The 18,156-nt window shown below is 35.3% G+C and overlaps 1 protein-coding gene across 5 annotated transcripts in view; it reads left to right on the top strand.

The window, feature by feature from the left end:
- The window catches only part of AFF4 (AF4/FMR2 family member 4), a 75,417-nt gene extending 57,405 nt beyond the window's left edge, over positions 1–18,012 (top strand). For all 5 annotated transcript variants that reach the window (XM_032476725.1, XM_032476723.1, XM_032476724.1 and 2 more), the window contains 8 exons: positions 2,778–2,872; positions 3,456–3,519; positions 3,639–3,775; positions 4,058–4,129; positions 7,108–7,201; positions 7,980–8,023; positions 9,486–9,706; positions 12,219–18,012. In XM_032476725.1, the coding sequence (XP_032332616.1) occupies positions 2,778–2,872; positions 3,456–3,519; positions 3,639–3,775; positions 4,058–4,129; positions 7,108–7,201; positions 7,980–8,023; positions 9,486–9,706; positions 12,219–12,346 (855 nt within the window). In that variant the 3' untranslated portion in view covers positions 12,347–18,012. The remainder of the gene's footprint in view (positions 1–2,777; positions 2,873–3,455; positions 3,520–3,638; positions 3,776–4,057; positions 4,130–7,107; positions 7,202–7,979; positions 8,024–9,485; positions 9,707–12,218) is intronic.
- The last annotated feature ends 144 nt before the right edge of the window (positions 18,013–18,156 follow it).

Below are 18,156 nucleotides of genomic sequence, written 5' to 3'. Positions count from 1 at the left end.
AATCCCCAGTACCTGTATTTGGAAAAAAAAATTGAAAAAATTGGCTGTTAAAGGCAGTTAGTTGTGCTTACTAAATGTGGTTAAATTTTTTAAACATTTAAACATTAAATTTTTTAAATTGAAGTAATTTTAATTGTGAATAGCATCTCAAATTGAAATATTCAGAAGGCCTTTTCTCTAACTGGACCCCCTTCTGTGGTAGTTTTAAGAGTTAATCCTAATGTCCTTGAGGAACCTGTTCTGGATCTTTCTCCATTTTCTATCCTTTAACTGTAGGATTTGAGGCCTGTATGCTTATTTCTTTAAACCTTTTATCGCTCTCTTTTTTTAAATGCACTCATTCAGCTCACCTGCTCATTTGGCTTCCGTTATCCCATAGGTAAAACTCATTGTTTGTGTCTCTTCTTAATTGGTTTGTTAGGTTCTAGAAAGCTGGGATTTGTATCTTACTTGTTTTATGTTTTATCCAGTGTTTAACTTACTGGATAATCAGGAAGTATTTGGATCAAGTGTAGTTATTGGGTCTTTTGTTGTTATCAACAGAATATAAAATATATTGGTCCAGACCACTTTGGTTTTAAGATCTTACGGACTTAACAGCTGTTAAAGTTGTTAATGTTAGTCTTGGCAGTTTCCAATTTAGGCAGTTATATATGAGTTTATTAAAGAGAAATCTGTAATTTAGTTAGAAAATATGCTATTTCTTATATCAACTGAAGAAAAATTAGAAATGAAAAACCAAAATTACATATAATTTTTTTTTGTTTTTTTAGATTTTTGCTAATTATCAAAGTTTTGAAATATGTTGTCAAATTTTGTTCATTCATGTTTTTAATATCTATAGCATTGCTATACGTTCCTTTTATTCTTAATATTAGTTCTCTGTGCCATCTTTTTGCCTTGATCAATCTCATCAGAGGTTTATCACTTGAAGTTGTCTTTTCAAAAAACAGCCTTTTTCTTGTTTCTCTTTAGTTTATTTTTGTTTTCTCTTTCATTAATTTGTACTTTTTATACTTTCCTTTCTTATTCTTTCTGTTTTGCTATTCTGTTTATTAGCTTCAATTTTTTTTAATTAATTTTAAGCCTTTTTTCTTTCTCTGATAGAAGCGGTTAGACTACATATTTTCCTCTAAATGTTGCTTTAACTACATCCCTGAGATTTAGTATATAATATTTTTATAACTCAGCTTAAGTGTTTTTTAATTTCATTGTGATTTCACCTTTGTCCCAAGAGTTATTTAAAAGTATGTTACTTGATTTCCGAACGTAGAGATTTTCTAGTTGTCTTTCGGTTAGTACTTCCACTTTAATTGCTTTGGGGTTGGAAAGTAGTCTACATGTAGCAATCTTTTGAAATTTGTTAAGTTGCTTTATGAAAGAGTATAGTATACGGTGTATTTTTGTAATGTTCTGTATTTGAAAAGAATATGTTTTCTGCATAAATTGGGGGCAGGGATCTATATAATTCAGTTAGATTAGTCATGTTTTCAAACCTTCTGTATGCTGACATATTTTGTCAGTTTGTCCTGTTGGCTACTGAAATAAGTTTTGCAAGGTTTATTTTGTTTTGTTTTGTATTGAGATCTACTTGATATATAACATTATATTGGTTTTAGGAATACAACATAATGATTGCATGTATGTGTATATTGCAAAGTGATCACCACAGTAAGTCTGTTTAACATCTGTCACCACACATAGTAATTTTTCTTTATTTTCAGAAGCTTCAGTTTTCCTTCAGTAAATCTAAACTTAGGAACTTGTAGATCTGTTTATAAAACATAGAGGGAAAGCTGTCCAAGTAATGTTACATTGCAGCAATATTCAGGAATCCATTTCATAAACATGTAACCTTTACCATAAAGAGCTTAGTATTTTCTCAAATCTCAGGACTTTTCATTCTTGAAGGAAGTTGTAATGGGTGAAACTGCAGAGCTCTTATACAGGAAAAGAAACAAATGCTGCATGATTTCTTTTAAATAGATTTTAAGCAGAAATATTAAAATTATATGTTACTGGGTTTTCTAATGCTGAGATTCGTGCATTCGTAAGGTAAATTCTGCTTATTCACAGTGTTTTATTATGAGAAAAATGTGTATTCATTTTATTATACATAGAGCTGGATGGGGAAGCAGTTGAGAAGACAGGTTCATAGCCCTTGCATAATCTATGTTGATAGGAGGCAGAATAAAGTTTAAGAAAGTGGCTTTTGAAAGCTGTCAGATGTGAATTTAAAGCCCAAACTCCAGGAGTATTACTTAAAAGCTGTTTGAACTTGGGCAAGTTACTCAACCTTCTTGAGACTGCTTTTTATTCTGTCCTAATAGCATTACATATTTCATAGGGTTATTGAAGAATTAATGATTATACTAAGTACCTACTTAACTTCATGCCTGGTAAGCAGTAAGCACATAGTAACTGTTTGATATTATTATTGCTGTTTTCATTGAGCACTAATTACCAGTAAACTTTGTCTTAAGTAGTATTGTTATATTGATATTTAGTTTGTGTCTTTGTTATGTTTTAACAAGTGCTAGGTCCATCCTGGCACATAGTAGACCCCAAATATTATAAAGAACATTTTTGGTTATATAAAACGGGTTTATTCCGCGAAAAAGACGTTTACCTTCTGAAATTTTAAAATTTTATAACAAGGAAATTAATTACCAAAGGCAGTGAAATTTTGTTTCCTTTTTAACCAGTGGCTCAAGAAATAGTTTTAGTTTAATTTTAATCTCACAGTTCTCAACATAGCTATGTGTTTTTTTGGTTAGGAAAAGGCTCCAAATAGCTCTTCTAACTGTCCTCCATCTACACCAACTCCTGATGGTTCTAAGCCTCGGAGAACGAAGCTTGCCTTTGATGACAGGTGAGATAAATATGAATTTTTATGCATTCAAGAAATCATTCCAGTCAGTATACAGGAAACTCATTTTAATTTCTGTCAGTGATCTATTCAGGTTTTAATTTGAAAGGTACCCAGTACTCCAAGTATTGCTCCTTTAACTTAGCTCCATGATTCTCATGGGGAATGTGAGTAATGTACCTTCCATAGAATCTTACTGCTGCTGGCCTTACTATTTAAAATAGAGGCTTTCTTAAATAAGTAAGAGCAATGTTGGCCTTTTTCCTCCATTTTGATAAGAGATTATTTTTCCTACCCACATTTCATTTACTCTAAATCTTTCGAACAACTTGGGTAAGTTAGCACTTAACACCAGAGTGTTTGAGTTCTGTTTTCCGAAGTAGAAAATTTGCCGAGTTGGCCAAAATAATTTATTCTCTTAACCCAATGTAAATGTTAGGAAAAAAATGGTTTGAATGTTTAGTAATAGCTCATTTTCTTCACTTGAGGACATGAAAACTGAGTGATATTAGAGACTAAAAATGAACTAGTATTATCTTACAAAAATATTTACCTTTTTTTTTTACAATAAAAATTTACTTTGCAGAAATTATTCAGCAGACCATTATTTACAAGAAGCAAAAAAGCTAAAGCACAATGCAGATGCATTGGTATGTAGATATTCTCCTCACATATATATATTTAATCAAATTAATTTTAATCTTCATTTGATGTTTGCTCCCATAGGACATCAGTGCTGCTTTCATTACCTTTATTCTCCTTTCTTCAGTCTGATAGGTTTGAGAAAGCTGTATACTATCTTGATGCTGTGGTATCTTTCATTGAATGTGGGAATGCATTAGAAAAAAATGCTCAGGAATCCAAATCCCCATTCCTTATGTATTCAGAGACGGTGGAGCTCATCAAGTAAGTGGGAAAACTTGCCACATCATTGGCTGTAATATTTCTCTGGTCCATGTAGGAAAGTTTTATATTATATATAATATATATATAATATATTATTATATAGAGTAAAGCTAAAGAGGATCATTAGTCCTTTATTGTCCTTGGATAAGGAGAACTAGATACTTCAGTGGGTATTTTTGCCTTCATTTTTGATTCTAATGTTTAGAAGACTAAAGAAGTCAAAGACAGATGATGTATTATATTTTGTGTCATTTTTGTTGTTGTTGTTATATTAACCCACAGATACACTATGAAGCTAAAGAATTACTTGGCACCAGATGCTACAGCTGCAGATAAAAGACTCACAGTACTTTGGTAAGTAAGTGTTGTGTGTTTTAGCCTCTGCTAGATGACAAGGCAGTTTCATTAATAAATTGTGCTGTGTTCTTCTGAAAGTTATCCTTGAATCAGCCTTCCATTACACAGTCATAAATTTATTCTTTTTTCTTCTGATTTAATTTTTTGAATTAAAAATATTTATACAGTTTTAAAGGTTACTTTTCATTTATAGTTATTACAAAGTATTGGTTATACTCCCCATGTTGTACAGTACATCTTTGAGCTTATCTTATACCCAGTGGTTTGTACCTCCCTCTCCCCTACCTCTGTATCCCCACCCCCCACTCCATAACCACTAGTTTGTTCTCTGTGTCTGTGAATCTGATTCTTTTTTGTTATATTCACTAGTTTGTTGTCTTTTTTTAGATTCCACATATAAGTGATGAATAGTATTTGTCTTTCTCTGTCTGACTTATTTCACTTAGCATAATACCCTGCAAGTCCATCCATGTTGTTACAAATGACAAAATTTCATTTTTTTAATGGTTGAAAAGAATTCCATTGTATGTGTGTCTGTGTGTTTGGGTGTACACACCACATCTTCTTTATCCTTTCATCTGTTGTTGGACACTTAGGTTGCTTCCATATCTTGGCAATTTGTAAGTAATGCTGCTATGAACATTGGGGTGCATGTATCTTTTTGAATTAGTGTTTGTTTTGTTTTGTTTCCCAGATAGATACCCAGGAGTGAAATTTCTGGGTCATATAGTAGTTTTGTTTTTATTTTTTTGAGAAACCTCCATACTGTTTTATACAGTGGCTGCACCAATTTACATTCCTACACCAACAGTGTATGAGGATTCCCTTTTCTCCACATCCTTGTCAGTATTTGTTATCTGTGTTCTTTTTGATGATAGCAGTTCTGACAGGTATGAGGTGATACTGCACTGTAGTTTGTTTTTCATTTCCCAGTTGATTAGTGATGTTTAGCATCTTTTCATGTGCCTGTTGCTTATCTGCATCTTCTCTTTGGAAAAATGCCTGTTCAGGTCTTCTGCCCCCTTTTTTTTTCCTTTTTTTGATGTTGAGTTGTATGAGCTGTTTGTATATGTTGGATAATATCCCTTATTGGTCGTATCATTTGCAAGTATTTTCCCCCTTTCAGTCGGTTGTCTTTTTGTTTTATCAATGGTTTCCTTTGCTGTACAAAAGCTTTTATGTCTAATTAGGTCTCCTTTTTTTATTTTTGCTTTTTACTTCCATTACTCTGGGAGATGGATCCAAAAAATTACTGCTGCAATTTATGTCAAAGAGTATTCTGCCTGTGTTTTCCTCTAGGGGTTTTATAGTATCTGGCCTTACAGTCAAGTATTTAATTTTGAGTTTATTTTTGTGTATGGCGTTAGAGAATGTTCTGAATTTTACTGTTTTACGTATAGCTGTCTAGTTTTCCCAGCACCACTTATTGAATAGACTGTCTTTTCTCGATTGTATATTGTTGCCTTATTTGTTGTAGATCGATTGACTGTAAGTGCATGGTGTTGTTTCTGGGCTCTCAGTCCTGTTCTACTGATCCATATTGATTACTATAGCTTTGTAGTATAGTCCAAAATCAGGGAGCATGACTCCGCCAGCTTTTTTCTTCTTTCTCAAGATTGTTTTGACTGTTTGGGGTCTTATGTGTTTCTTTACAAATTCTAAATTTATTTGTTTTTAAAGGTTACTTTTCATTTATAGTTATTACAAAGTATTGGCTATATTCCCCATAGTTCTGTGAAAAATGCCATTGGTGTTTTGATAGGAATTGCATTGGATCTGTAGATTGCCTTGCATAGTATGGTCATTTTAACAATATTGATTCTTTAACCCAAGTACACAGTATATCTTTTCAGCTGTTTGTGTCATCTTTGGTTTCTTTTATCAGTGTCCTATAGTTGTCCAGTTACAGCATAAATCTATTCTTGATGGGTAAAGTAGAAAAGAACTGAAAGATTTTAAGTTGTATCTCTGATCCATTGTCTTTGTGACAAAAGCTTTGTGTAGAGTGGGACTGATACTAGAACTCTTAATTGTCTTAAGTGGTCACTTTCCTAGTCTCTTCTTTTGGTATCATTTCTTTCCATTACATATCCATATACCTTACTTTAGGGAGCAAACATTTATCTTGTTCAGAATAAAGAATATGGGTTGTTTGCTTGCCCCAGAGAGATATTATCAGTTCTTTTTTTTTTTTTTAAATTATCAGTTCATTTGTTATAGGTTTTTACTTTACCTGGCACTGTGTTTAACAGCTGGGAATGCAGCTGTGGATAAAACTGACACAGTTCTATTTGTCATGGAGTCTAGTGTTTAGTGTGAGGAGCCATAATTTAATCAAATAACCATACAAGTATATGAGTTAAGTACTTTGAAGGACAAGTTTATGTAACTGTATGAGTAGAGTGTAGGGAGACCTAGTCTTTAGGTAGAGGGAACATGTACAAGGGCTGGATAGTGAAAAGAAACTGGAAGCTTTTCTATCAAGGAACTAAAAGACCAGAGAGGAATAAGTAAAAGTAACTGGAGAGGTAGGCAGTGATGATCATGCAGCGCCTTTGTAAGCCATGTTGGGTGTCTGTATGTTACACCAGAGTTGTAATATTCATTGTTGAGCTGGTTTTGTTGTTTTAGATTATTTATAGTTTGATCTAAAGATTCTGCCCCTCAGTGAGGTTTTAATGTATATGTTATAATGACATGTTGGTGTCCTATGGTGTGGTTCTGATTTTTGAATGTCAGCAAAAAGGAGGCTAGTCCTAGGTCTCTTCCCCTTCTCTCCCCTCCCTAAGTTGTGTACCATAATAAGAGCATAATAAGACCTTTCAATTCTGCTTAAGGGTTAGTGTTGTTGACCTTATGTCACAGTCTGCTCACATGAACCAGCCCTGTACTCTTGCACAATGCAAAGGTTGTCTATGCAGATGTGGCCAGAGTCTGCTGTCCTGGTAAATAAGCTGCCCTTTTTAATTGGCTAGCCTGCGATGCCAGTCTTTGCTGTACCTGAGGCTATTCAAACTGAAGAAAGAAACTGCTCTGAAGTATTCAAAGTCACTGACAGAGCACCTGAAGGTAAGTGTGCAAAAGAGGAGTGTCCATTCCCTGGGAGACAAAATTTGTAAAATCTATCCCCACCGCTAAAGTGCCCTCATGTTTTACCTGCCACAGCAGGGGAGGAATTACTATTTGGGAACTTTCAAATAGTTTGAGGCTTCTTGGAAAGTTTTAACATGCACTCATATCTGATCGTAGAACCTATGCAGCCATGTGCAGTAGTAGCTCTTGACATTTCAGTAGATGTAGCCTATTTTTATCATAAAACCTAATTTATACTTTTTAATGGTCTCTTGTTTTCACTTTACTTCCTTAGACTGTTCTCTTAGTCTCCTAAAATGTCTTCCTATGTTTTCTCATGAGACCACAAAATAAGTTTTCCTAAAATTCTGTCCTGGTTGTGACTTTGAACCCCTTTAGTAGCTTACCATTGCCTGCAAAGTCAAGTCCAAGCGTCTGACCCTGACCTGCAAGGCCCTCGTGGTCTCTCTGTCTTGTTCCTTGTCTAAACCTCTGCTCCAGGAAAAGTGTAGGGTCACATACATTCCCTGTTCTGCAGCCTTTGTACACAGTGGGACTTACTTCTCTCTGCCCTCTCCCCTCCTCTTTATCCATCTGACTGTTACTCATTCTCTGTCTCTTCCTTTCAGTCTTCCAGAACACGCCAGCTCTCACCTAAATAAAGTTGAAGATCAGTACTGACCCAGTGCTTTTGGATATATTTAGTACCCCATAAGTGGTGTGTGTTTCTGTTTTTTGGGTTTTTTTAATTAAGTACATTCTCTTTTCTCCACAGAATTCTTATAATAATTCTCAAGCACCATCACCAGGCTTGGGAAGGTAGGTAAACTTTATTCTATAAAATATTATGTAACAAGTTAATTTATTTTTATGTAAAAGTGAAATGGGTTTGATCATTTTCCAAAAATGGAAAGATGACAACTTTTTAAAAAATTAAGACCATCTCTAATAAAATATTTTTTAAAGTTGTCTTTTTTTTTTTAATTGAAAATATGTTGGTGAACATGATCTTAGACAGATTAGGGAAGGGACATTTCACCAGCAGAAGTCTGAGTTTTTTTACAGCACCTCAGCCCTTCCCACAGTTTAACATCCAGTAGCTAGTTGGGTTTTTATCACAGTGTGCTTATCTTTACTTGTGTCATGACACTGCCAGAATTTAATAACAGTGCCATTATTGTAATTTCTCTTCCATCCTCACATCACTCCCATTCCCTCATCCCCCAAAAGGAGGAAGAACACCATGAAATCTTTTTTTTGTAAGTTTATTTTTTCAGTTATTTTATTTATGTTAATTGACATTCTGCCTTTGCCCTTATGTATTTTCTTAACCACCCAGTACTAAAAGTGCAGATAAAAATATTCTTACCAAATAGTTTTTTTCCTCCTAATTTTTATTTGATTTTCCTTTTTTTATGATCTTGGGCATTTTCACAAATTTCAGTACTGCTGAAATGAATCTGCCAGATTTCATCATATGTTTCCTAAGAAATAATTGACAGGAAGCTTGAGGTGATTGCAGTTGATTGAGAAAGCTGTACCTCTTTGTCAGGTCTGAGTAACTTGGTTCAGTGAGGAGAGTACCAGAAGTAAGATGTTTCTATCTACTACCACAGTTTTGTTGTTGTTGTTGTTGTTCAATTGTTAATCCACTCAGTTTTCTATAAAACAATTTGAAATTGTTATATATACACCCAATATAGAAATAGAGTGTGTGTTGAGCTGGGAGTGAGGTGATCAAGCATCTGAGTCTTTGAACTGCTGCTACCACCAGCAAGGTGTATGACTTTTTCAGTTCTTTCTTATCTCTTGTTCTGTTGCCATTTGTTGAAACAGTCTAGATAAGATGATAACTCACAGTGGTTTTCAGTGAGCTAAATATTTGTTTAAAAGAAATTGTCTTTCTCTGGAAACCTTTCTAGTTTAAAAGAATCTTTAGGGGGGCGGGGGGTGGAAAGGGACAGACTGGGGTTTTAAAATGCAGAATAGATAAACAAGATTATACTGTATAGCGCAGAGAAATATAAACAAGATCTTGTTGTAGCTCATAGCAGAAAAAAAAATGTGACTGAATATATATATGTTCGTATATAACTGAAAAATTGCGCTCTACACTAGAATTTGACACAACATTGTAAAATGACTATTATTCAATAAAAGTTTAAAAAAAAAAAGAATCTTTAAATTTTAAAAGCCTTCCTGTAGGAAGAGCCAGTAGGACATTGATTTCATCACTCTCATCATATCCATGTGAATAAACTTCCTGTTTCTCTGTGTGTAGCAAAGCTGTTGGGATGCCTTCCCCTGTTTCTCCAAAGCTGTCGCCAGGCAATTCAGGAAATTATTCTTCTGGGGCCAGTAGTGCTTCAGCAAGTGGTTCTTCAGTGACCATTCCACAGAGGATCCACCACATGGCAGCCACCTATGTTCAGGTTACATCCAACTTCCTCTATGCCACCGAAATTTGGGACCAAGCCGAACAGCTTTCCAAAGAGCAAAGAGGTAGGGAGGTCTCTGGAGAAACTCTGAAGGGTGAAATTATTAAAAGGAGCTTTTATGATCTAATTAAGTGTCTGGTGTGCATTTAGTTTATTATCTAATCTAGAGTTAATAATAACTAGTTTGCTAATCTTCATTGCTTAGTATTCATATAAATGTACTGGATCTGGTCAAAAAATACCTTGCACTATAGTGGTAACACAAACTAAACAAAAAATAGTCTGTGGTCTAAGACAAGAATGCCTTTGTCCAGGCACATTCAGTGCAGCTCATACTATAAAAGTAATAAAATGTATATTCTGCTCTGGGATGGTTAACAGTAATTTGGCCATTGGCATAGGATAACATCCAGACATCTGGTATCTATGAGATTTTAGTATATAAGAAAGCATGTTCATACTGGATTTTTACATGCATTAGAAGAAACTTACGTGATAAAAGAGACTACAGAATGAATAAATTTTTAGCATTCTTTAATATTAGTTCATTAAGGCTGTGAACCTCAAGTTTATCTCCCAAACTAAGAACACTGAGAATTTTAAAGTATTTAAAGACCTTAGGAAATGTACTGTATAAACACCATCTTATTTTAATAATATCTGTAATAAAAACTTACATGTACCATTTATTCAGGCAGCTTCTTTGTAGAGAAACACTTAAAGCAGCCAATCCATCAACTGTCCTTTTGTTACAGAGTATATTTCAATACTCATAGTATGAACAGGTAATCCCGTGAATATGATAGATTCCAATACATAAAGAGGGGTAATGGTGGGAGGAAGGTAGAAAGGGAACCCCAACATATAACATAAACTTGTATTTCTAAAAACCTAATTTGTTCCTAAAGTTTTAAATATTGTCAGTACTACTTAGGAAAGGTTACAAAGCTGAAATTCTTAAGTCACCCCTACGTAATTCTCCCTTATGCCAGTTTTCTAGGATTATTTTTCCTTTCCTTTCTTTTTTCCTTTCCTTTCCTTTCCTTTCCTTTCCTTTCCTTTCCTTTCCTTTCCTTTCCTTTCCTTTCCTTTCCTTTTTCCTTCCTTCCTTCCTTCCTTCCTTCCTTCCTTCCTTCCTCCCTCCCTCCCTCCCTCCCTCCCTCTCTCCCTCTCTCCCTTCCTCCTTTCCTCCCTTCCTTCCTTCTTTCTTGCCCTCCCTGTTGTCTCAAATGTGCATTTTTTTTTAACAATTGAATTTGTTTCCAACAGGATCCAAACATTCATTGATCAGTCTCTTAAATAAATAATTTCCCCTCCTTCACCTTCTTTTCCTTTCCTTTCCTTTCTCTTTTCTTTTCTTTTCTTTTTATTTTACCATGCCACTGATGTCAAGGAGAAACTGGGCCATAGAATGTTTCATATTCTGGATTTGACTGATTACTTCCTCATGGTATCATTTAGCTTGCTCTTATGTCCCCCTTATTTCCTTCATACTGATAGTTGTATCTTGAGACTTGATTAGATTGAAGTTCATTATTTTAGATAAGAACTTTTCATAGGTGGTACTCTGTATTTCCTGTTACATCGTATTACGAGGCTTGTAATGGTTATCCCTTTTTTAGTGTTGCTTTGACTATTCATTCAGGTGGTGTTGGCCTGACTCCGTTTGATGTAAAAGTCCCTATTTAACTTAACGATTCTAGCATCCCTCGATGATCACTTTCTACATCTATTCCAATTCCATTAGCAAAAAGAAAATTCATCAGGAATTTTTTTATTCTCATATTCCTTCTGCATATATTAGCTGGAATTCTATAAAGAAGGCCCTTTTCTCCTCAACTGTTTGATTGCTTCTTGCCTTGCTTGAGTATACTGAGGCCTTAATCATCTCTACGCATGTAAAAACTCTCCTTACTGAATCCTTCACCCCTCTGTCTTCTCTGAAAATTACATTGGGATCAAATGTTAGGATACTTTCTTCCCTTCCTCTCTCTACACTCTGCCTTACATACATAGCAGTCTGTATTTGTTCACATAGGAAAAATCCTTTTACTTCTGTCCCTTACATTTTTAAACTACTGTTTAAAACATGAGATTTAGTTTATCATTGTTGCGTGGCATATGATTACAGCAGAAAGGTTGGATACAGGCTGTTGCAACCGTCTAACCTCACAGGGCTCTTATGGGAAACATGCAGAGAATACCCTTTTTTGTACCACTTATTTCTTATACAAAAACAGTACAGGGAGAATGCCTTGAATTATAGTACATTGTAGCAGTAGATCTCCATTTCAATAATGTTTTCAGCATACTAGCAATTTCCATTAGTGGAATTCTGCTTATATGTATAACTCTTAATTCCTGACCATACAGTCTCTTTAAAATGTTTCGTAACTTAGGGAAAAAAATAGCCCTTGAGAGACTGTGGGGTGGTTTGTTCTAAAATATGGACAGTTATCATTTTAGTGCAGAAGGGGGTGTTTTTTACTTCATATGAATAATATTTTACAGTCTAAAATTTTTAAAGCAGCGATTCAAGAGTGTGCATCGTTTAATGAATGTTTTTGGTTTTCTAGAATTCTTTGCGGAACTGGATAAAGTAATGGGCCCTCTCATCTTTAACGCAAGCATCATGACAGACCTGGTTCGTTACACCCGGCAGGGACTGCACTGGCTTCGCCAGGATGCCAAGTTGGTATCTTGAACTGAACACATTCTTGTTGCCTCTGATTTTCTCCACAACACTGTGTCACGTCACGAAGGAAAACTGCCATAACACACCACCTAGTCGACACTAAGAATGAGGAATGGTTTTCTCCTCCCTGGTTCATGTGTTGTTTTTTATAACCCAAAGCCATCATGTCATTTGACCCCTTCAGTATTCCCAATATGAAAAATGATCTAAATGCTTTTAAATCTGCGGCACGTTGATAAGATGGTTTCAGTGATCTGTCATAAGATTGAAATTTCGATTGCAATTCATAACTAATCAATTGAAATTCTATTTATTTTAATTTTTTTAAGTTCCAGGGTCGGAGCTAGTTTAAAACTTAGTTATTTCTGCCTATAAATTTACTCTGTTGAATATTTAGTGTAAATTTAGTATAGGCATTTTTATTTATATACTTTGGGAACTTTGTTACCTAATAATAGTGTCTTTTTGTGGTAGCTCTTCTAAGAGTAAGAGTTGGTTCATCTAAAATATGGAAATGTTCTTTTTTACCTACTACCTGATATTACTTCAAATCTTAACTACAATTTTATTACTGCAGAATTTATACTTAGTATTAAGGATACTCTACACATGAAAAATCACTTAAATATGAGAAGATAGCATTCTACGTGGATGTAAAATGAAATGTGTCTAATTTGGTATGCATTATTTCAAGAACTGTGAACATGTGTTAATAACACTATAGCAATCACAAGGTGACTGTAACCTGCATTTAATGCATTACAGGAGAAGGCAGGCAGACTTTCTCAGAGAAGCTTATCGTATGAAGGGCTTCATAAGAGGACAATCTCGAACCTTATGGATTTTATTAAAACCATGTGTTCTTTTTTGTTACTAATAATTTGACACTTAAGACAGAGTATGTTACTGTTGAACAAAGGATGATCCAACTCCTGAGGTTGCTGCCTATCTCTCTTTCATTGGTGATGTTTGTAGGGTAAAATCTCTCTTCAGCATTCTAATTTAAATTTTTTTCTCACACTAGATTGTGATGCTCTGATAGGAGCATGCATGGCTGATGTAGGAATGGTCTGGAACTGTGGTGTGTGTGCTTTTGCTGTACAATTTAGAGTTCTGTTGCCTGATGTAGAGATGATGAATTTCTCCTCTTAAACTTATCTTATGTTTACTCCCTTTGTATTATGAAGACTCTTATCAATGATCTATATTTCTGATGGGATCAGAAATTTCACACTAGAAAAGTAGCTAATTTAGTTCAGTGTGAGCTCTCTTGGGAAGTGGGGAGAGCAGGGGTAGAGCTTAAGAAGCCAGCTCTGTAAGAGTTGTATATCAAAGCACCTTTCCCTGTAAGGTGCATATAGGAGTCAAAGGTGAGAAATGTACCTTCTGTCTGTTGTTTGTAGTGCCCCTTTTATGTCTGGTGTGCCTTAAATCTTAACCTTTAAGTGAAGATTCTGGATTGTTTACAGATGAAGTTTTACACCAGGACCAGATCGTGCATATGGTTGGTCTTCTGCGGTAATAATGTTAAATTCTCTTCCCTTTTCGGTCGTCCTTAGGGTCATATAAAAATTCTTTCAGAAAAGCTAACGCTTTGGTACATGACTTAGTTTAACCTATTGGGTAATGCTGCTTCAAATAACAGTTTGTCCTTCTCCCAGTTGCAAAACTGAATCCATCCAATCGGAGAAAAGGATTGCCCTGCTATTTATAGAAGATTGCTAAGGCTTGAAATGGGAAAGAAGGGATAGAAAATCTCCAAGCCCAGTGGTGTAGTGAATCCTCTGTGTCTGAGTCTCTTTTACACATCCTGAAGCTCGTGAACTTTCCTTGTCCTGTGGCCTCATACAGAGCTTCTTAATGGCTTTGTACCTCGTTGTTTTTATGTATTATCACTGAGGATTGAAATCTCCAAATTATGTTGATTTTTCTCTTGGAGAAATTGCCTGTGTTATATTTGTTACTTAATCCTTGTGTGTTTTTGGAACAGTTTTCCTTAAGAGGACAGCTTCTCAGTGATCATGGTAGGTACTCAGTAAGAAACTTGCCACAGTTAATCAAGTAAATGTATGTCTTGTCCTTCTCTGATTTGTCTGACTCTGATTCTGTAATTTTCAGTGATATCTTAGAAATGGAAAAAATATCCTCTGAGCTTTTAGACTTTAAGCAAGAGCAGCCAGTGAAGCACTTCTAAGTTCTAGTGTGTTCTAGTCTCTTGTCTGACCCGAAAGGCAACAGGAGCATTTCCCGGATCACACTGATAATTTGTTAAAGCAGAATTTCCTGCAATGTTTTATGGTGCTGCTCTAAAACACTCTCTCTCTCAAACTGTGTTAATTCTTGGAAAATGAATTTTTCAAGCTTTTTATTGTGGAGGGTTCTTCCCACCAGGTAGTAGTGGGCAGTGGATCAAAATCCTGTTCTAAATAATTGAATTTTCAGTGTAACAGTCTGTGGAAACACCACTCCCTCTCCTCTGTGTCCATCTCCTCAAAGTTCTGTCTGTGTGTCTTCATCTACTTCGGCACATACTTTGGACTCCTTTACGGGTGACCATTCCTCCTTCCTCAGTAGGTGTCTTCAGTGTTCTCTAACCATTAAAAACTGAATTTCACAAATGGCTAAAAATGTACTTAGTCTGAGACTTGTACTTAATATATAGTTAATTATAAAAATAGCAACTGTTTTAAACACTGCTCTGTTGACTGCTCTAAGACCACACTTTATGCCAGGAGGCAGCAGCCTACACCACTGGACTCTTTACAGGCAACCAACGAACAGATTTTGGCGGATGAAGTTGTCACATGGTATAGTCTTGCCCAGCTGTGAGGAGCACTTCCCTCTGGGTGATTCAGAATTCCACAGCCCATGCCAGATCCAGTCTGGCTGGGAAGCATTCACCCCATTTCTTGCTTCAGTGCTAGCTTTTTCTGGGCAAGTAGCCAAGAACTGACTTTATAAGCAGTGAGTACTTCAGATAAATTTACAGCCGTAGTTGCTGAAGAATAGAGAAGGTTAATTAACCATCACTGATTTAATTCTCCAGTGTAAAAGCTATCTAGAGTAAGGTGTGCACGTGCCCACACATGCCTGTGCTCTAGGGGAGCTCTCACACTGATGGATCCACAGGCACCAGGGCTGCACTTTGAATGACACACTTGTGGCTTTATTAGATTCACTGTTGTTGTTGTTTTTTAATTGTTGTTTGTTTCTTTTCATTAAAGAAAGGTTTAATCAGCTAGTTCAGACAGTATCATTTTGTATTTAAAGATAGAAACTTTGAGAAATTACCTTTATCGAATGAACTTGCATTGTGAAGCAAGAGCCTACAAAATGCACCTGTTCTAAATGAAAGTTCTGGCTCTGGAGGCCAGCAGCACTCTGTGGAGTTTCAGGGCAGCCCACAAAGCTCCAGTCGGTGATACCTAGTTGTGTAGAGGAGAGTCGTATGCTGTGCGTTCTTCTAAGTGTGAGGGTATGCAACTTTGGATTTTAAAATTATGTACACATACACACTTTATATATATGTATGTATGTATGTATGAAAACATGAAATTAGTTTGTCCAAAATGTGTGTGTTTAGTATTTTAGCTTAGTGCAACTATTTCCACATTATTTATTAAATTGATCTAAGACACTTTCTTGTTGACACCTTGAATATTAATGTTCAAGGGTGCAATGTGTATTCCTTTTAGATTGTTAAAGCTTAATTACTATGATTTGTAGTAAATTAACTTTTAAAATACATTTGAGCCCTTCTGTATTATAATAGGGCTCTTACAGGGTGGGAAGGATTTTAATTTTCCAGTTGCTAATTGAACAAAATGGCCTCATTATATATTTTGCATTATAGAAGATTGCCTCTGAGTCCCAGGAACACCTACTGGGAATGATGTTCTAGGCAGATTGTGATGATTTTTTTTTAATCCTAAATAAATTGAAGCAAAACATTTCAAATCCATATAGATTCCTATAACTCATATTCCCTAATTATGTGGAACACATATTTCAATTTCATGTATCTATGTGTTGGAGAGGCAGACTTTTTTCCAATAATAATATTGCAAATCTAAGGTTGCTATTCATTAAAATAAATAGAAAAGTATTGAATGACTTGGAATATGTAGTGACAAGAGGCCAAATTGGTCATATTTCTGAGCATATCTTTCACATATTCACTAATGGGAGAAATTTCAGTTTAGACCCTTAGATCCCAGAACCAAGCTGGCAAATGACAGGAAGTGAGTTATTAATAGTTGGTAAAATAGGTGCTGATTCTATTCACGTGAACCCTATAGTTAATTAAAAAGAATTTACTGTCACCAGAAAAACGAATGGAAAGAATATCTAAACATCTTCTTTATGATCACAGAATAAGGCATTAGAGTCTAACCCAAGTCTCCAAGATCTTTAAGCAACCTAAAATAGCAGCCTAAGTAATCATCATAAAATGAAGTTGACTTTCAGGAATGTCAGCTTTGATCTCTCCTTGCCGCCATTGCTCAGCTAAGCATAAATTGCCATTCTTAAAAAGAGACAGACAAAAAAGCTCTCTAAATGCGCATGGAAAAAAGCTCTCACCCAGAAATTCTAATAATATTCAGTTTTGACTTCTTACTGCTTCCACATGGGGTTTCTTTTTAGCTTTTAACTATTGGAACTTTCCACCTGCTATGTTCCTCTCTGGAAAATACCTATTTGGAAATGCTGCCTTTCAGATCAATGCCATGATTATCCATACAGTTGGGTTTGTTGTTGTTATTCAAGAAGTGTCCCCATTTTACAACTTTATGCACACACCTGGCAAAACACTGAGATGAGCATTCAACAGTACTGGGGTCCGCGTGGCGTGGGGCAGGGTGGGGAAGGGCAAGGCTCACCAACAAGAGCTGGCCCAGTGGGTAGTGCCTGAAAAGGCACCTCTGAGGACCAGATGTGGGGTTGGTAAGCACAGTTAAGAAAATTTCTATCTAGCCTCCGTTCTGAATGATTTTAAGAAATTTTGTATATGGAGGATAGAGATGCTTATATATTTATTGAAAATCCTTTTATCTTATTTGAAATTAAAATTATTTGGTGAATAACGGTTTGATATTTGGGGGGGGATTCTGGAGGGGAGGTAATGCCGCTGATAAATTCAAAGCCTTGTTGATTCTACAGAAAGGTACTGCTAGCGTCTGATAGGACGCCTTTGTTTTGTACATGATCCACATCTTTGTTTGACATTTCTTTTATCCAGAATATTTCGGCATCTGACATTTTCAACCAAAATTTCAATTATATACTGTGATTTTTATTTGTTGGAATACTTTAAAATTTCAGAGGTACTTTTGGGGCTCAAAAGCTAGGATTTCTAAGTCAGTACGTGCATTTCACATACTAAAAGCTGTTAATGGTGAGCAAAGTATTATATACTAACTAGATTTTTCCACATCTGTATAGTATATTATATGTATTTTGTGGTATTGAGATTATAGAAAGTTTAGAGTGTCAAACATGCGTTTAATGTGTATTTTTAAACAAATTTATGGCAATTAAAATATTTGGAGACAAGGGTATCACATTTCAATTTGTAAAGATCTTTTTAACTCTACTGTGTCATTAAGATGCTTTGTATAATGCCAAACCATAGCTGGAGAAACTAAGTTTAATAAATATCAAATAGATTTTCTGTATTAAAGTTTATAAACACTGTGCTCTCTACACTTCTTCAACTCTTACTTCGCCCCTTTTGTGTAATTTCTGTTTTGTATTTTAGGGTCCAAAGCTACTCTTCTTTAAAAGTCTGGTCCCATCAGTCCAGGTCTTATTTTCTGATT

This window comes from Camelus ferus, chromosome 3 (genome assembly GCF_009834535.1).
Source record: "Camelus ferus isolate YT-003-E chromosome 3, BCGSAC_Cfer_1.0, whole genome shotgun sequence".
Taxonomy (NCBI): Eukaryota; Metazoa; Chordata; class Mammalia; order Artiodactyla; family Camelidae; genus Camelus; species Camelus ferus.
Note: the sequence above shows the minus strand (reverse complement) of the source record. Positions and strands in the feature narration are given on the sequence as shown.